Source organism: Pongo abelii, chromosome 9 (genome assembly GCF_028885655.2).
Source record: "Pongo abelii isolate AG06213 chromosome 9, NHGRI_mPonAbe1-v2.0_pri, whole genome shotgun sequence".
In the NCBI taxonomy this organism is placed as follows: Eukaryota; Metazoa; Chordata; class Mammalia; order Primates; family Hominidae; genus Pongo; species Pongo abelii.
In genome coordinates, this window is record NC_071994.2 from 11513707 (window position 1) to 11535320 (window position 21614).

The 21614-nt window shown below is 38.5% G+C and overlaps 1 protein-coding gene across 1 annotated transcript in view; it reads left to right on the forward strand.

Annotated features, from left to right (window-relative positions):
• Positions 1-21614, forward strand: part of SLC22A25 (solute carrier family 22 member 25) — a 58017-nt gene that overhangs the window by 25800 nt on the left and 10603 nt on the right. Inside the window, 2 exon segments of the mRNA XM_002821625.4 lie at positions 9646-9769; positions 12735-12850. Coding sequence (XP_002821671.4) covers positions 9646-9769; positions 12735-12850 — 240 coding nt within the window.

The following is a 21614-nucleotide window of genomic DNA, read 5'->3' on the forward strand; positions in this document are numbered from 1 at the left end:
TGTCAACTTTGGTGAACATAACAATTATGTGTCTTGGGGTTGCTCTTCTTGAGGACTATCTTTGTGGCATTCTCTGTATTTCCTGAAATTGAATGTTGGCCTGCCTTGCTAGGTTGGGGAAGTTCTCCTGGATAATACCCTGAAGAGTGTTTTCCAAATTGGTTCCATTCTCCCCATCACTTTCAAGTACATCAATCAAACATAGATTTGGTCTTTTCACACAGTCACATATTTCTTGGAGGCTTTGTTCATTTCTTTTTACTCTCTTTAAACTTCTCTTCTCGCTTCATTTCATTCATTTGGTCTTCAATCACTGATACCCTTTCTTCCACTTGATCGAATCAGCTACTGAAGCTTGTGCATGCATCTCGTAGTTCTCATGCCATGGTTTTCAGCTCCATCAGGTCATTTAAGGTTTTCTCTACACTGTTTATTCAGTTAACCATTTGTCGAATCTTTTTTCAACATTTTTAGCTTCCTTGCAATGGGTTCGAACATCCCCCTTTAGCTAAGAGAAGTTTGTTATAGCCGATCTTCTGAAGCCTACTTCTGTCAACTCATCAAAGTCACCTCCGTCCAGCTTTGTTCCATTGCTGGCAGGGAGCTGCAATCCTTTGGAGGAGAAGAGGCACTCTGGTTTTTAGAATTTTCAGCTTTTCTGCTCTGGTTTCTCCCCCTCTGTGGTTTTATCTACCTTTGATCTTTGATGATGGTGACATACAGATGGGGTTTTGGTGTGGATGTCCTTTTTGTTGATGTTGGTGCTATTCTTTTCTGTTTGTTAGTTTTCCTTCTAACAGTCAGGACCCTCAGCTGCAGGTCTGCTGGAGTTTGCTGGAGGTCCACTCCAGACCCTGTTTGCCTGGGTGTCACCAGCAGAGGCTGCAGAACAACAAACATTGCAGAACAGCAAATGTTGCTGCCTGATCCTTCCTCTGGAAGCTTTGTCTCAGAGGGGCACCCAGTTGTATGAGGTGTCAGTCGGCCCTTACTGGGAGGTGTTTCCCAGTTAGGCTACTCGGGGTTCAGGGACCCACTTTAGGAGGCAGACTGTCTGTTCTCAGATCTCAAACTCCATGCTAGGAGGATCACTGCTCTCTTAAAAGCTCAGCTGGAAATGGAGAAATCACCCATCTTCTTCATCACTCATGCTGGGAGCTGTAGACTGGAGCTGTTCTTATTCAGTTATCTTGGAAAAATCTCTTGTCTTGATTTCTAATTGGATTGTGCTGTGGTCTGAGAGACTGTTTGTTATGATTTCAGTTATTTTGCATTTGCTGATGGGTGTTTTACTTCTGATCAAGCGATTGATTTTAGAATATGTGACATGTGGCAATGAGAAAAATGTATATTCTATTGGTTTGGGTGGAGAGTTCTTTAGATATATGTCAGGACCATTTGATCCAGTGCTGATGTCAGGTCCTGAATACCTTTGTTAATTTTCTGTCTTGATGATCTGTCTAATATTGTCAGTGGAGTGTTAAAGTCTCCCACTATTATTATGTGGGAATCTTTCTTGTTGAAGGTCTCTAAGAACTTGCTTTATGAATTTGGTTGCTCCTGCATTGGGTGCATATATATTTAAGATAGTTAGATCTTCTTGTTGAATTGAACCCTTTGCCATTATGTAATGCCTTCTTTCTCTTTTTCATCTTTGTTGGTTTAAAGTCTGTTTTGTCAGAAAGTAGGATTGCAACCCCTGGTTTTTCTGCCTTTTTATTTTATTGGTTGATTTTCCTACATCCCTTAACTTTGAGCCTGTGTGTGTTATTGCATGTGAGATGGATCTCTTAAAGACAGCACACCAATGGGTCTTGTTTTTTAATCCAGATTTCCACTCTGTGTCTTTTAACTGGGGCATTTAGCTTATTCACATTTAAGGTTAGTATTGATATATGCGGATTTGATCCTGTCATCATGATGCTAACTGATCATTTTTCAGACTTGTTTATGAGTCTGCTTTATAGTGTCTCTGTCCTGTGTACTTCAGTGTGTTTTTGTAATGGCTGGTAATGGACTTTCTTTTCCATATTTAGTGCTTCTTTCAGGAGCTCTTCTAAGGCAGGTCTGGTGGTAATGAACTCCCTCAACACTTGCTTGTCTGAAAAAGGATCTTATTTCTCCTTCACTTCTGAAGCTTAGTTTGGCCAAATATGAAATTCTGGATTAGAGTTTCTTCTCTTAATAATGTTGAATATTGGTCCACAATCTCTTCTGGCTTGTAGGGGGTTTCATCTGAGAGGCCCACTATTAGTCCAATGGACTTCCTTTTGTAGGTGACCTGGCCTTTCTTTCTAGCTGCATTTAACATTTTTTCTATCATTTCAACCTTGGAGAACCTGATTATTATGTGTTTTGAAGATGATCTTATTGTGAAGTATCTTACTGGAATTCTGTGCATTTCCTGCATTTCCTGAATTTGAATGTTTGCCTCTCTAGCTAAGTTGGGAAACTTCTCATGGAAGATATCCTGAAATATAATCTCCAAATTGGTTCCATTCTTGTAATCCCTTTCAGGTACATCAATCAGTTGTAGATTCAGTCTCTTCTGTTGCTTTTATTCCTTTTCATTCTTTTTTCTCTATTCTTGTCTGACTGTCTTATTTCAGAAAGGCAGTCTGCAAGCTCTGAGATTATTTCTTCTTCTTAGTTTATTCTACTTTTAATACTTGTGATTGGGAGGGTGGAGCCAAGATGGCCAAATAGGAACAGCTCCAGTCTACAGTTCCCAGTGTGAGTGACACAGAAGATGGGTGATTTCTGCATTTCCAACTGAGGTACCAGGTTCATCTCACTGGGGAGTGTCAGACAGTGGGTGCAGGACAGCGGGTGCAGTGCACCTAGCATGAGCTGAAGCAGGGCAAGGCATTGCCTCACCCAGGAAACACAAGAGGTCAGGGAATTCCCTTTCCTAGTCAAAGAAAGGGGCGACAGATGGCACCCAGAAAATCGGGTCACTCCCACCCTAATATTGCACTTTTCCAATGGTCTTAGCAAACGGCACACCAGGAGATTTTATCCCGTGCCTGGCTCAGAAGGTTCTATGCCCACGGAGCCTCATTCATTGCTAGCATAGCAGTCTGACATCAAACTGCAAGGCGGCAGCAAGGCTGGGGGAGGGGCACCCACCATTGCTGAAGGTTGAGTAGGTAAACAAAGCGGCTGGGAAGCTCCAACTGGGTGGAGCCCACCGCAGCTCGAGGAGGCCTGCCTGCCTCTGTAGACTCCACCTCTCAGGGCAGGGTATAGCCAAACAAAAGGGAGCAGAAAACTCTGCAGACTTAAATGTCCCTGTCTAACAGCTTTGAAGAGAGTAGTGGTCCTCCCGGCACATAGCTGGAAATCTGAGAATGGGCAGACTGCCTCTTCAAGTGGGTCCCTGAACCCTAAGTAGCCTAACTGGGAGGCACCCCCAAGTAGGGAAAGACTGACACCTCACACGGCTGGGTACTCCTCTGAGACAAAACTTCCAGAGGAATGATCAGGCAGCAACATTTCCTGTTCAGCAATATTTGCTGTACTGCAGCCTCTGCCACTGATACCCAGGCAAACAGGGTCTGGAGTGGACCTCAAGCAAACTCCAACAGACCTGCAGCTGAGGGTCCTGACTGTTAGAAGGAAAACGAACAGAAAGGACATCCACACCAAAACCCCATCTGTACGTCACCATCATCAAAGACCAAAGGTAGATAAAACCACAAAGATGAAGAAAAAACAGAGCAGAAAACCTGGAAACTCTAAAAATCAGAGTGCCTCTCCTCCTCCAAAGGAATGCAGCTCCTCACCAGCAACGGAACAAAGCTGGACAGATAATGACTTTGATGAGCTGAGAGAAGGAGGCTTCAGATGATCAAACTACTCCGAGCCAAAGGAGGAAGTTCAAACCCATGGCAAAGAAGTTAAAAACCTTGAAAAAAAAATTAGACGAATGGCTAACTAGAATAACCAATGCAGAGAAGTCCTTAAAGGACTTGATGGAGCTGAAAACCACAGCACGAGAACTACATGATGAATGCACAAGCCTCAGTAGCCAATTCAATCAACTGGAAGAAAGGGTATCAGTGATGGAAGATCAAATGAATGAAATGAAGTGAGAAAAGAAAAAAGAGTAAAAAGAAATGAACAAAGCCTCCAAGAAATATGGGACTATGTGAAAAGACCAAATCTATGTCTGATTGGTGTACCAGCCACTGCAAAAACATGCCAAATTGTAAAGACCATCGATGCTAGGAAGAAACTGCATCAACTAACGAGCAAAATAACAAGCTAACATCATAATGACAGGATAAAATTCACACCTAACAATATTAACCTTAAATGTAAATAGGCTAAATGCTCCAATTAAAAGACACAGACTGGGCAAATTGGATAAAGAGTCAAGACCCATCAATGTGCTGTATTCAGGAAACCCATCTCATGTGCAGAGATACACATAGGCTCAAAATAAAGGGACGGAGGAAGATCTACCAAGCAAATGGAAAACAAAAAAAGGCAGGAGTTGCAATCCTAGTCTCTGATAAAACAGACTTTAAACCAACAAAGATCAAGAGACAAAGAAGGCCATTACACAATAGTAAAGGGAACAATTCAACAAGAGGAGCTAACTATCCTAAATATATATGTGCCCAATACAGGAGCACCCAGATTCATAAAGCTAGTCCTTAGAGACCTACAAAGACACCTAGACTCCCACACAATAATAATGGGAGACTTTAACACCCCACTGTCAACATTAGACAGATCAATGAGACAGAAAGTTAACAAGGATATACAGGAACTAAACCCAGCTCTGCACCAAGCGGACCTAATAGACATCTACAGAACTCTCCAACCCAAATCAACAGAATATACATTCTTCTCAGCACCACATCACACTTATTCCAAAATTGACCACATAGTTGGAAGTAAAGCACTCCTCGGCAAATGTAAAAGAACAGAAATTATAACAAACTGTCTCTCAGACCACAGTGCAATCAAACTAGAACTCAGGATTAAGAAACTCACTCAAAACCGCTCAACTACATGGAAACTGAACAACCTGCTTCTGAATGACTACTGAGTACGTAACAAAATGAAGTCAGAAATAAAGATGTTCTTTGAAGCCAACGAGAACAAAGACACAACATACCAGAATCTCTGGGACACATTGAAAGCAGTGTGTAGAGGGAAATTTATAGCACTAAATGCCCACAAGAGAAAGCAGGAAAAATCTAAAATTGACACCCTAACATCACAATTAAAAGAACTAGAGAAGCAAGAGCAAACACATTGAAAAGCTAGCAGAAGGCAAGAAATAACTAAGATCAGAGCAGAACTCAAGGAAATAGAGACACAAAAAAACTCTTCAAAAAATCAATGAATCCAGGAGCTGGTTTTTTGAAAAGATCAACAGAATTGATAGACTGCTGGCAAGACAAATAAAGAAGAAAAGAGAGAAGAATCAAATAGATGCAATAAAAAATGATAAAGGGGAAATCACCACCGATCCCGCAGAAATAAAAACTACCATCAGACAATACTATAAACACTTCTACGCAAATAAACTAGAAAATCTAGAAGAAATGGATAAATTCCTCAACACATACACCCTCCCAAGACTAAACCAGGAAGAAGTTGAATCTCTGAATAGACCAATAACAGGTTCTGAAATTCAGGCAATAATTAATAGCTTACCAACCAAAATAAGTCCAGGACCAGATGGATTCACAGCCGAATTCTACCAGAGGTAGAAGGAGGAGCTGGTATCATTCCTTCTGAAACTATTCCAACCAATAGAAAAAAAGGGAATCCTCCCTAACTCATTTTATGAGGCCAGCATTATCCTGATACCAAAGCCTGGCAGAGACACAACAAAAAAAAGAGAATTTTAGAGCAATATCCCTGATGAACATCGATGCAAAAATCCTCAATAAAATACTGGCAAACCAAATCCAGCTACACATCAAAAAGTGTATCCACCATGATCAAGTGGGCTACATCCCTGAGATGCAAGGCTGGTTCAACCTATGCAAATCAATAAATATAATCCAACATATAAACAGAACGAAAGACGAAAACCACATGATTATCTCAATAGATGCAGAAAAGGCCTTTGACAAAATTCAACAACCCTTCCTGCTAAAAACTCTCAATAAATTAGGTATTGATGGGACATATCTCAAAATAATAGGAGCTATCTATGACAAACTGACAGCCAATATCATACTGAATGGGCAAAAACTGGAAGCATTCCCTTTGAAAACTGACACAAGACAGGGATGCCCTCTCTCACCACTCCTATTCAACACAGTGTTGGAAGTTCTGGCCAGGGCAATCAGGCAGGAGAAGTAAATAAAGGTATCAATTAGGAAAAGAGGAAGTCAAATTGTCTCTGTTTGCAGACAACATGATTGTATACCTAGAAAACCCCATTGTCTCAGCCCAAAATCTCCTTAAGCTGATAGGCAACTTCAGCAAAGTCTCAGGATATAAAATCAATGCACAAAAATCACAAGCACTCTTATACACCAATAACAGACAAACAGAGAGCCAAATCATCAGTGAACTCCCATTCGCAATTGCTTCAAAGAGAATAAAATACCTAGGAATCCAACTTACAAGGGATGTGAAGGACCTCTTCAAGGAGAACTACAAACCACTGCTCAATCAAATAAAAGAGGATACAAACAAATGGAAGTACATTCCATGTTCATGGGTAGGAAGAATCAATATCATGAAAATGGCCATACTGCCCAAGGTAATTGATAGATTCAATGACATCCCCATCAAGCTACCAATGACTTTTTTCACAGAATTGGAAAAAACTACTTTAAAGTTCATATGGAACCAAAAAAGAGCCCGCAGAGCCAAGTCAATCCTAAGCCAAAAGAACAAAGCTGGAGGCATCACGCTACCTGACTTCAAACTATACTACAAGGCTACAGTAACCAAAACAGCATGATACTGGTACCAAAACAGAGATATAGACCAATGGAACAGAACAGAGCCCTCAGACATAATGCCACATATCTACAGCTATCTGATCTTTGACAAACCTGACAAAAACAAGCAATGGGGAAAGGAATCCCTATTTAACAAATGGTGCTGGGAAAACTGGCTAGCCATATGTAGGAAGCTGAAACTGGATCCCTTCCTTACACCTTATACAAAAATTAATTCAAGATGGATTAAAGACTTACATGTTAGACCTAAAACCATAAAAACCCTAGAAGAAAACCTAGGCAATACCATTCAGGACATACGCATGGTCAAGGACTTCATGTCTAAAACACCAAAAGCAATGGCAACAAAAGCCATAATTGACAAATGGGATCTAATTAAACTCAAGAGCTTCTGCACAGCAAAAGAAACTACCATCAGAGGGAACAGGCAACCTACAGAATGGGAGAAAATTTTTGCAATCTACTCATCTGACAAAGGGCTAATATCCAGAATCTACAATGAACTCAAACACATTTACAAGATAAAAACAAACAACCCCATCAAAAAGTGGGCGAAGGATATGAACAGACATTTCTCAAAAGAAGACATTTATGCAGCCAAAAAACACATGAAAAAATGCTCATCATCACTGGCCATCAGAGAAATGCAAATCAAAACCACAATAAGATACCATCTCACACCAGTTAGAATGGCAATCATTAAAAAGTCAGGAAACAACAGGTGCTGGAGAGGATGTGGAGAAATAGGAACACTTTTACACTGTTGGTGGGACTGTAAACTAGTTCAACCATTGTGGAAGACAGTGTGGTGATTCCTCAGGGATCTAGAACTAGAAATACCATTTGACCCAGCCATCCCATTACTGGGTATATACCCAAAGGATTATAAATCATGCTACTATAAAGACACATGCACACGTATGTTTATTGTGGCACTATTCACAATAGCAAAGACTTGGAACCAACCCAAATGTCCAACAATGATAGACTGGATTAAGAAAATGTGGCACATATACACCATGGAATACTATGCAGCCATAAAAAAGGATGAGTTCATGTCCTTTGTAGAGACATGGATGAAGCTGGAAACCATCATTCTCAGCAAACTATTGCAAGGACAGAAAACTAAACACCGCATGTTCTCACTCATAGATGGGAATTGAACAATGAGAACACATGGACACAGGAAGGGGAACATCACACACTGGGGCCTGTTGTGGGGTGGGGGGAGCAGGGAGGGATAGCATTAGGAAATATACCTAATGTTAAATGATGAGTTAATGGGTGCAGCTTCCCAACATGGCACATGTATACATATGTAACTAACCTGCACGTTGTGCACGTGTACCCTAAAACTTAAAGTATAATAAAAAAATAAAATAAAATAAAATACTTGCGATTGCATTATGAAATTCTTGTAGTGTGTTTTTCAGCTCTATCAGGTCAGTTACATTCTGCTCTATACTGGCTATTTTGTCTGTCAGCTCCTGCAATGTGTTACATGATTTTTAGCTTCCTTGTATTGGGTTACAGTGTACTCCTGTAGCTCAATGAACTTCATTCCTATCCATATTCTGAATTCTGCTTCTGTCATGTCAGCCATCACTACTGAGTTTTCATTTGGTAAACCAATAACCCATAAGTCAGGACATAGCAATAAATCATTACCTGGGAGTTATTCATGTTCCTGACCATCCTTTCCTCAACAAGTATTGTAGAAACAGAATTATTATAAAAATGTTTTCCCCAACAGAGGAAAATATTTGAGTAGATATCCTTAATTGTGATCTATGTTTATATGTACATCCCTAGAAAGAAATTTGTGATAAAGTTTGAGATGCTTTTAATTGTTGTAGGTGATATTTGGATGATAGGAAGGGACAGCAAATTTACCTCTATACATTTCTAAGAACTGCATAGTTGCTCCAGTTAAAAACATAAAGGCAAAACGAACAATTTACATCTTGTCCTGTGCTCTCTCTTCCTTCTATTTACTTTACAAACCCTAATGTATGATTAACTATACCCCTTCCCTTAACAAAATCAGTTCAGTGGAGGAAGCCTATTTGGTCTTTACCTCAGAGAGATAATTACAGATTTAATACAGAGAAAGTTCAGATAGAGAGAAAGTGTACTCCCTGTCAGGCTCATCCATTAGTTCATGTTATCTCTGTAACAATCATACATGGTAACATTGTTCCATTTACATAGATGAGCAAACTGAGGAAGATTTAGGTAAATGACTTGCTAATATATCCAGTTTTGGTCATAGATGGTATGACCAGAAATGAGTCTAGTCTCTATGAGGCCTCAAGCATACATCAATTATTTCAGGGTCTTTACTTTAGGAAAAAGAACACATTATGAATAGACATTTGTTATACCCTTACTAGGACCTTGGCAGGCATCTGCACAAGTGATGATTCCTCATGCTTCAGCATCAGGAGCCCCATGATAAATTTGCTGAATAAGAGGGATGCCAATATGACTCAAGTGTTTATCCCAACAGTGAATGTGCACTGCACAGAGAGTCATCCTTACATTTTCCTGGTGATGGTATAAGAGAATGTAGGCTTTCATTTCCTGGTATAACCAAACAAGAGGTGGGTATTCGCTTGGAGGGGAAAGGCATCTCAGGATAAATGTTATGTGAAAAAATGAGTAAGTAGTGGTTGGCTGCACCTCTGTCCTCTTCTTTGCTCAGGTGGCTGGCAGAGTCTGCTCGGTGGCTCATTATCAACAACAAACCAGAAGAGGGCTTAAAGGAACTTAGAAAAGCTGCACACAGGAATGGAATGAAGAATGCTGAAGACATCCTAACCATGGAGGTAAGCAAGATGGGAGCTGGATATGGGATGTTGAGAAGACATAAATTGTCATCTGTACTTGTTGGTGTTCATAAGGTGAATAAAGGAGAGAAACACAGGTAGAGTTATGGGTCATCTCACCTCACAATCATTCTCAATGGGTGTCAACACTGGATTAACATTGAAAGAGAATATCCTGTTGCTGAAAGGATGGGACACAGATATTTTACTCAACAGAGGCAGAGGCACAGAGTGTTAACAATGCAAATTTTGCATTGGACTCACTCTAACTCTATAATACAAAGTAACCTAAACTAGTTCATTACTTCCCAGTTATTATTCTGTGGCCTTTTTTCACGGTAATAAGGACAGAGGAAGGAAGGATTAGTGAGCAAACAGAATAGAACATAAGGAGGTTCACTTATTTGTTCACTCTGTCATATATTCTTTAATTCAAGATACATTTAGTGAGTGCCTACCTGTTCCAGATTTCATTCTTTCTTGGAAATATGACAGTGCCAACACCAGTCCAAATCTATATTTGTATGGAGTTTCTTCTACTTACTATAAGCTTATAAAGCATGACTAAGTGGAAATGCCTGGGGGAAGTCTTTATCTTTTTTTCCACCTCATGGATTATTAAGTAAATGTAAAGTATTTATCAAAAAATTATAGTATGCAACAAATGGTACTAGGTCATGAATGACAGAAAGTCAGGGTCACAGCCTGAATGGAGCTTTTACTTTAATATGAGAGAGGAGAACTAATGGACATGTTTAAATCTAAGTGTTGGAAATTATAAAAGTATAGAAAGAATGTTAATGAAGACAAGAAAAATACATTTTACCTTATTTTACTGAAACAGGAGAGGACTAGGAGCTAGTTAATCAGAGAGAATGAATAAAACTCCTCTTAAGACATGGCCAATGACATATCTGATGGAACTTAGTCCCAGAAGGAAGCAGACATCCTTCAGAAGATTTGAAATAAGAAGCCTGAAAATCCTCCTGTGAGTTAATGTTCAACTGAAGGTGGCAGGAAGAAATAAATATTTGCCACAAAGATGAACCCATTGCAGAGACAATAGCACAGGCATCCCAATATAATAGTGAAAATATTGGCATAGCTTTTTTTAAAACAGAAAATGCTGAAATTCAGATGGAACTGAATGTCATTTCTAGACTGCATCTAAATATATATAAAGAATATATAGAGAGAGAATATATAGAGAGAATATATAGAGAGAGTATATTATATATATATAATGTGTAATTCTTTTGGGTTGACTGAATTCTTAGGTGCTATCTGTGGTTTCACACACACACCTAGCATGTGACCTATAAGGCTGGCCCAATATAGAAAATAAAAGCTACTCTTACAGAAGTTCAGGGAGATTTAAAACAACAACAACAATTAAGTGTTACAAAACACAGTAGAATCAAAAAAATAACAATGCATTGTCTCAAAGTGAATGGCAACTGACTGTCCCCTCAGCACCCAGAGGAAGGACAGTGTTGCTCAAAAGGAGCAATTGGTTTAGGATGTGGATTCTATGCATGAATGGGTACCTAATATTGTGTTAACTTGATTTTTTTATTTTGTAAATATTATCCATATTTGTGTGGTCTTATTCCTGTTTCAACTTCCGTCTGACAGACTGCCTAACACACCTACTCTAGGCAGCCCCTCTAGCCTAAAGCAAATCCACTTTATGTCAATATCAATCCATTGATCAGTCTAATTTTAGTGGTCAGCTAGTTCAGTACATAACATTCATCTCCTATGCCCAAACCACACATAACTGAGAAATAGTTAAAGGGTTCAGAAACATGGAGATCAAAATTTTTAGCATTTGTACTATTGAGAAAACTGGAATAGAAGACATGACTTTACGTACCTTGCCTCAACAGGATTTCTAACACTTCTTCCCAGAATTAAGCTTACTCACCAGTCACAAGTTTTCCCAGAGGTGCAGAGCCTAACCTGATAAATATAGGATGTGGCCCAGAAAGCAGACTTGAATGCAATCTCTTTCTAAGGGTGTTCTGGGCACTACAGCATGCCTGTCTTATTCTCCCACACTCACCAACAATACCATAGTCCTCCACAGGCAGCTTAGCGTATGTAGAGAGGGACCAAGGTTATCCCTGTTGAAACTTGTTCCTCATAGAAACATAAGGATTCGTTTCCAGCTTCATCCATCATTCTCAGCAAACTATCGCAAGGACAAAAAACCAAACACCGCATGTTCTCACTCATAGGTGGGAATTGAACAATGAGAACATTTGGACACCGGAAGGGGAACATCACACACCGGGGACTGTTGTGGGGTTGGGGGAGGAGGGAGGGATAGCATTAGGAGATATACCTAATGCTAAATGACGAGTTAATGGGTGCAGCACACCAAAACGGCACATGTATACATATGTAACAAACCTGCACGTTGTGCACATGTACCCTAAAACTTAAAGTATAATAAAAAAAAAAACCATAAGGGTTAGGAAGAAAGTACCCCACTCCCAAAACTCCAGTATTTCTGAAACAAGAACCAAAATAAACTCTCTCAGGAAATTTATCTCTTTCCTGCGGCAGACAAACTGTTTTTCACCAAAGGCAGTTCAGCTGAGAACCAGGTCTTTGGGGCCCATCTGGTATAAATGGAGCTTTGGAGTTTAATCCAAGTAACTCTTCATTTTTTTCCCCATCCTGATATGAATCTCTAACCTACATATTCTTTTCAATGCTCTGCAGCCAATTAAATCTCTTGTCTAAAACAGCCTTGATAAATAATTTCTCTGAGGCTTCTTTAACCTCTAATCTAATTTCCATACCACTTTTATATTTGCCATTGCATTTTTAAGGTATGTATTTTCTGCTAGACAGAAGGGATGTCATCTATCTTGTCATCTGTTGGTTGACAAGTCCTCTTACAATGCCTACCGTTTTGTGACAACTGAACAGTTTGTTGCTTCTGCTGTTGTTGAAGGTTTTGAAATCCACCATGAAGCAAGAACTGGAGGCAGCACAGAAAAAGCATTCTCTTTGTGAATTGCTCTGCATACCCAACATATGTAAAAGAATCTGTTTCCTGTCCTTTGTGAGGTAAGTTTCATGCAGTGTGTGAGGAATGTTAAAATAGAGGAGACATAAATCCATTTCTTATTTCAAATGATACAACATGTTGAAGGAAAATATTTGGGGGATAAAAGATGATAAATCCATAAAGAGAATTGCTATTTTTAAAAGTGGTAAAAGGGTTATGAAAAGACTGACACAAAATTAATTACACAACGATTTCTGTTTATAACATAATTCTACCAGGCTCATCACTGGAGACTTATGCTGAAAACTTCAATTATGGCATAGGTTTAGACTCAAAGTTTCTTCATTTGTTTCCATTTTAATTGAGCTAAATTATAAACAGCAAATTATATGAATGTATACAGATCAATGAATATTACCATTTATTAATATCTAGCTACCACTCAGATCAAGGTATAGAAAAAATTCTAAAACACTAGGAAATGATCACAAGTTCAGCAAGATGACATAACAGAAAATCATACCCCTCTAATTAAACTAAAGAGCTTCTGCACAGCAAAAGAAACTACCATTAGAGTGAACAGGCAACCTACAGAATGGGAGAAAATTTTCACAACCTATTCATCTGACAAAGGGCTAATATCCAGAATCTACAATGAACTCCAACAAATTTACAATAAAAAAACAAACAACCCCATCAAAAAGTGGGTGAAGGATATGAACAGACACTTCTCAAAAGAAGACATCTATGCAGCCAAAAGACACATGAAAAAATGCTCATCATCACTGACCATCAGAGAAATGCAAATCAAAACCACAATGAGATACCATCTCCCACCAGTTAGAATGGCAATCATTAAAAAGTCAGGAAACAACAGGTGCTGGAGAGGATGTGGAGAAATAGGAACACTTTTACACTGTTGGTGGGACTGTAAACTAGTTCAACCATTGTGAAAGTCAGTGTGGCGATTCCTTAGGGATCTAGAACTAGAAATACCATTTGACCCAGCCATCCCATTACTGGGTATATACCCAAAGGACTATAAATCATGCTGCTATAAAGACACATGCACACGTATGTTTATTGAGGCACTATTCACAATAGCAAAGACTTGGAACCAACCCAAATGTCCAGGAATGATAGACTGGATTAAGAAAATGTGGCACATATACACCATGGAATACTATGCAGCCATAAAAAATGATGAGTTCATGTCCTTTGTAGGGACATGGATGAAACTGGAAACCATCATTCTCAGTGAACTATCGCAAGGACAAAAAACAAAACAGCGCATGTTCTCACTCATAGGTGGGAATTGAACAATGAGAACACATGGACATAGGAAGGGGAACATCACACTCTGGGGACTGTTGTGGGGTTGGAGGAGGGGGGAGGGATAGCATTAGGAGATATACCTAATGCTAAATGACAAGTTAATGGGTGCAGCACACCGGCATGGCACATGTATACATATGTAACTAACCTGCACATCGTGCACATGTACCCTAAAACTTAAAGTATAATAATAATAATAATAATAATAATAAAAAGAAAATCCTACCCCTCAACTGCACACAGAAACACTGATTAAATAATGACTGGACAAAAATACTTCTATGAGAATTTCAAAACTGAGATAAGACATTGTAATGCCCCAGATGAGTATGAAACCAAAAACAGTTGCACTGAAATGGGCAAGAAGAGTAATGTCAGTTTATACATGACAACCCCTTCCCAAAGTTGTTACAGCTCATGCCAAGAGAGGACACCCTGGCCTATGACTTTTCCCTCATAGGGAAGGAAAGAGTAGAGCATTTAGCCACAACTTGGCCTTTGGACACACTGTGTGAGGAACTGGTGTCTGTCTCCTCTCACTCAGAGCACTGATGGAACTAGCATATTTGAATGCCTGGGGTCACTGAGGACAAAGTGAGTACAAAAGAAAGCTGTGACTCACACAGCTCAGTGCAATGAAAAGAAGATGCACAACTTGAGATTTCTCCCTCAGGAGGGAAAGGAGTTCAGTATGTGTCTGATATACTGATTTTCCAGGGAGATGCCCAAGAAATTAGTTTCTTTCTAGCCCAACCATTATGCCAGTAGGACCCCACACACACTCTAGATGCCTCAGAACTACTGAGAACAAAGACAGCTGGGTGTTAAGCTGCTGCATCAGAGGACTCATGGTACGGCAGACAGACACCACAGAAAGCAAGAGATTGCCAGTTCCTGAAAAACAGAAACCAGGAAATTCCTCTAATTAGGAATCTACATGCACAAATACAGAGAAGATACTTTCACAGAGTAGAATTGAAGGTCCCCAGAATCTCTATCTGGGCTGATTGTAAAAGCCAGTCCGGGAAGACAGGAAGAGGTGGCTATTTCTTCAAATGTATAGATACCAATGCAAAGCTACAAAGAACACGAAGAAACAGAGAAATATGACACAAAAGGGAACAAAATAAATCTTAAGAAACTGATTATAAAGAAATGGAGATATATAGACCGGGCACAGTGGCTCATGCCTGTAATTCCAGCATTTTGAGAGGCCAAGGCAGGCGGATCACCTGAGGTCAGGAGTTCAAGACCAGCCTAGCCAAACATGGTGAAACCCCATCTCTACTAAAATTACAAAAATTAGCCAGGCATCATGGCCCTGTAATCCCAGCTACTCAGGAGGCTGAAGCACCAGAATTTCTTCAACCCAGGGAGTGGAGGTTGCAGTGAGCCAAGATTGCACCACTGCACTCCAGCCTGGGTGACAGAGAGAAACCCCATTTCAAAAAAAAAAAAAAAAAAAATTACAGACTTAAATGTAAGGCCTAAAACTATGATAATACTAGAAGAAAGCATTGAGTAAATCCTTTAGGACATTGCTATTAGCAAAGTTTTCTTGAGTAAAAACTCAAAAGCACAGGCAAACAGAGCAAAAAAAAATGACAAATGGAATTACATCAAGCTAAAAATCTTCTGCACAACAAAGGAAAACAATCAACAAAGTGGAGAAACAACCTACAGAATAGAAAAAAAATTGCAAACTATTCAACTGACAAGGGATTAATAAATCAAACCTGTAAGGGACATAAACAACTCAGTATCAAAAAAACAAATAACCCTATTTTTAAATGCGCAAGATACCTGAATAGACATTTCTTAAAATAAGATATACAAATGACCAACAAGTATAAAAAATGCTCAATACTGTTAATCACCAGAAAAATGTAAATTAAAACCACAATAAGATATTATCTCACCCCAGTTAAAATATTATCAAAAAGACAAAAAAAAAAAATGCTGGGGAAGATGCACATAGAGGGGGATGTTTGCACACTGTTGGTGGGAATATAAATCAGTACAGCCACTATGCAAAACAATATAAAATTTTGTGAAAAGGTTAAAAATGGAAATACCATATTATCCAGCAGTCTCACTTTTGGGTATATTTGCAAAGGTAGAAAATCAGCATATTGAAGAGATATCTGCACTTCTATGTTTTTTGCAGCAGTATTCCCAATAGCCAAGATATGGTATCAACCTAAATGTTTATCAATGGCTGTATAAAGAAAATGGGGTATATTGGCAGGGCGTGGTGGCTCACACCTGTAATCCCAGAATTTTGGGAGGCCAACGTGGATGGATTGCTTGAGTCCAGAAGTTCAGATCAGCCTGAGCAACATGGCAAAACCCCGACTCTACAAAAAAATAAATAAATAAAAACACAAAAAATTAGCCAGGCATGGTGGCACATACGTTTAGTCCCAGTTACTCTGGAGGCTGAGATGGGAGGATAGCTTGAGCCCAAGGAGGTGGAGTGTCACTTTTAAGACAGAGTGAGGCCCTGTTCAAAAAAAAAAGAAAATGGGATATACATTTTATATATATACACACACACACACACACACAATATATATACATTATATATATACATTATATATACACGTTATATATATACATTATATATGTGTTATATATTTGTATTTGGATATATATATAATCAGATATGTAGAGAGAAATAGATACAATGGAATATTATTCAGCCATAAAAATAATACATTCCTGTCATTTACTGCAACATGGATGGAATTGGAGGACATTATTTTAAGTTAAATTATCCAGGCACCAAAAGACAAATATTGCATGTTCTCACTCATATGTGAGAGCTAAAAAATTTATCACCTGGTGGTAATAAGTGAAATGGTGGCTACCAGAAGCGGGGAGAGGGTATTAAAAGGGATGGGCTAATGGGTACAAAAATATAGTTATATAGAAAAAGTAAGATCTAGTTTTCAGTAGCACAATAGTTACAGTTGACTATAGGTGACTATAGTTAACAATAAAGTTATTATATATTTCAAAATAGCCAGAAGAGTATATTTAAAATGTTCTCGACACACACACACACACACACACACAAATGATGAATGTGTGAGATAATGGATATCCCAATTACCCAGGTTTTATCATTATATACTGTATGATTATATCAAAATATCACAGTGCCTCATAAATATGTATAATTATCATGCATCCATAAACATTAAAAATTTTAAAAAATTCACATCTAGACATTTTATAATAAAATTATCAAAAGAAAAGAATTTTGAAAGCAGCAAGAGAAGTGACTTGTCTTGTACTAAGAAAACCTCCATAAGACCTTGGTTTGTTTTCCCACAGAAAGTTTACAGGCCAGCAGAAAGTATGATGATATATTTAGAGATGACAACTGCTAACAAAAAGTACTATATCCAGCAAACTGGCCTTCAAAAATGAAGGGAAATAAAGACTTTCCCAGACAAACAAAAACTGAGTGAGTCTGTCAACATTAGATCTGCATTATAAGAAATGTTAAAGGGAACCCTTCATGTTTAAACAAAGAACCCTAACGAGCAACATGAGAGCATATTGAAGTATAAGGCTTACTGGTAAAGGAAACTATGAGAAGTCCAGAGCTAACATCATACTCGATGAAAAACTAAAAGTTCTTCCTTTAACATCGAGAATAAGAGTCACCACTTCTATTTAACATAGTACTTAAAGTGCTAACCAGAGCAGTTATGGAAGAAAAAGAGATTAAAAGCATCTAAATAGGAAAGGAAGAAGTAAACTAAGCTCTACTCACCAGTTATATGATCTTATAAGTAAAAATCCTAAAGATTACACACACAAAAGTTTTAGAGCTAATAAACAAATGCAATCTAGTTGAATGACACAAAATGCACATAAAAATCAGTTGTGTTTTTATACACTAACAACAAACTATCCAAAAATAAAATTAAGAAGCCATCTCATTTATAATACCATAAGAAGGAAGAAAATACTTAGGAATAAACTTAACCAAGGAGGCAAAAGACTTGTACACTGAAAACTACAAAACATTGATGAAATAAACAAAACAAAGATGAATGAAAAGATATATGCATGAATTACAAAGCTTTGTATTATTAAATGTTCATGCTACTCAAAGTAATCTGAAGATTCAATGCAATCCCTATCAAAATCTCAGTGGCATTATATTACAGAAATAGAAAAAGTCCTAAAATCCTATGGGAACCATACAAATTTTAGAATAGCCAAAACTACCTTGAGAAAGAAGAACAAAGCTAAAGGCCACACACCACCTGATTTCAAAACATATTGCAAAGCAACAGTAGTTTAAAACACTATGGTACTTGCATAAAGATGGACATTTAGACCAATGGAACAGAATGGAGAATGCAGAAATCAATCCATGCATACACAGTCAACTGATCTTTGTGGGGGTGACAAAGATACACAATAGAAAGAGAGAGTTTCTTCAACAAACGATGCTAAGCAACTACATATCCACATATATGTGCCATAAGGAAAGGATTCAATTTCATTTTACTGTGCTATCAGGAAAGGGTTTTGTGCTATAAGGAAAGGGTTTCACTTTATTAAAATGTATATATATATATACACCCAATTTTCTTTATTAAATGACATTGAACCCTTTCCTTATAGCACACACAAAAATCAACTGAAAATGGATTCAAGACTTAACATGAGACCTGAAACTATCAAAATCCTAGAAGAAAACATAGGTGAAAAGCTTCATGACATTAGTTTTGGCAATTATTTCATGGATATGATGCCAAAAGCACAAACAATGAAAGGAAAAATATACAAATGGGACATCAAACTAAAAAACTTCTGCACAGCAAAGGAAATAATAGAATGAAAAGGCAGCCTTCAGAATGAGGGAAAATATTTGCCAACCACATATCTGATATGAGTTAATATCCAAAATATATTAGGAAAACCTACAACTCACTACCATGAATGCAAATAGTCCAATCACAAAATAAGGAAAGGACTTGACTAGACATTTTTCCAAAGAAGCCATACAAATGGCCAATGGAAAACGTGCTCAAAATCACTAGTCATGAACATGCAAGTCAAAACTACAATCAGATATTACTTCAAATCTGTTAGGACATTATCATAAATAAATTGAATAAATAAATAAGAGATAATAACTGTTGGCAAGAATGTGGAAAAATTGGAACCATTGTACACTGTTAGTGAAAATGTAAATAGTACAGCCCCTATGGAAAGCAGTAGGACTACCATATGATTCACCAGTCCTACTTCTAGGATCTCAATTCTTCAAAGAAACAATTGAAATCAGGATTGGGAAGAGATATTTGCACTCCCATGTTCATTGCAACATTATTCACAATTGCCAAGATGTAGAAGCAACTTAATGTCCATTGACATATAGATAAGTAAAATGTGGTATATACACGTGATGGAATATTAGTCAGCCATGGAAAGAAAAATGTCATATCCAACATGTATGAAACTTGAGGACATTATGCTAAGTTAAATATGTCAGGACAGAAGGACAGACACCACCAATTCCCCTTATATGAGATATCTAAAATAATCAAATTTATAGAAGCAGAAAGTAGAATCGTAGTTTCCTGGGGCAGAGGGCAGGGGGAAATAGGAAGTTCCCATTTAATGGGCATAAAGTGTCAGTTACACAAGATGCTGTACAACATTATGTATACAGTTAAGAGTATTTTACTGTACACTTAAAAATTCATTAACAGGGCAGAACTCATGTTATGCATTTTTACCACAGTTTTAAAAAGTAAATAAGTGTTTTGAGAGTTCCCAGCTAAACTGGGATTTCAGTATCTGAGTGACTGGCAAGCCTGCCCTAAGGGAAAAAGAAGAGGAGCTAGATGTGGGTGATTTCAGTGCCTTTCACAGGATACGTGTTTTACCTGATGGACAGCTAGTGCCTAGTTGTCCAAACCATAACTAGGAAGGTTTGGACAACTAGGCAGTCACACAGGAAAATAGCTTAGACTGGCATATGCTGTTGTGGTTCTTATCTGATCTATGTGCAATTTCTGTCTGCCTGACTATTGCTCTGCCACTGGGAGCCCAATCTTGTGTTCTCATTGCTATCCTGGAGAAAATCCAACCTTGATAGACTGGATTAAGAAAATGTGGCACATATACACCATGGAATACTACGCAGCCATAAAAAAGGATGAGTTCATGTCCTTTTCAGGGACATGGATGAAGCTGGAAACCATCATTCTCAGCAAACTATCACAAGATCAGAAAACCAAACACCGCGTGTTCTCACTGATAAGTGGGAGTTGAACAATGAGAACACATGGACACAGGGAGGCGAACATCACACACCAGGACCTGTCAGCGGGTGGGGGGTTAGGGGAGGGATAACATTAGGAGAAATACCTAATGTAGGTGATGAGTTGATGGGTGCAGCAAACCACCATGGCACGTGTATACCTATGTAACAAAAAGGCACGTTCTGCACATGTATCCCAGAACTTAAAATATAATTTAAAAAAAAAAAGAAAGAAAATCCAACCTTGAATAGCCAGCCCCTAGTTCTTCCAATGGAAAGCATAAATTCAATACACCGAACAAAAGGAAACAAGTTCAAGGATGTCTACTTACAGATCCTGGGTAAGGATCACCAGATCACATGATGCAGAAACAAAGAATCATGCACAGAGAGACAAAAGTACATTGCAATGAGCAGTGTACATAAGGAAGTAGGTTGTGGGTCACTTAGAGCTTCCGGGCAAATGCCTGAATGGTACACTTACAAGAAGCACTGGGAAAGTCACAAACCCAATCTGCTAGGCAGGAGAGATGGCTCCAGGTTTTTATCTCTGGCCACTGGCTTGAGCCATTTGGGAGTGGCATAGAAATGGAAACTGTGTCAAGGGTGACTGAGCCCTGCCTCTAGTATAAGAAAGTTAAACCTGAATTCAAAATGGATGCTGAAGTAACATAAAATTATAAGTATTCACTACAATGAGATACAAATGTATGTTGAAGATATAATTAAAGTTTATTGACTGCCTCTTTTTTTAAATTAAAGTTCTGGGATACATGTGCAGAACGTGCAGGTTTGTTACATTGGTATACATGTGCCATGGTGGTTTGCTGCACCCATCAACCCGTTATCTAGGTTTTAAACCCTGTATGCATTAGGTATTTGTCCTAATGCTCTCCCACCCCTTGCCCCCAACCCCCAACAAGCCCCAGTCTGTGATGTCTCCCTCCTTGTGTCCATGTGTTCCCATTGTTCAATTCCCACTTATGAGTGAGAACATGTGTTGTTTGCTTTTCTGATCCTGTGTTAGTTTGCTGAGAATGATGTTTTCCAGCTTCATCCATGTCCCTGCTAGGGACATGAACTCATCTTCTTTTATGACTGCATAGTATTCCATGGTGTATATGTGCCACATTTTCTTTATCCAGTCTATCATTGATGGGCATTTGGGTTGGTTAAGTCTATGCTATTGTGGA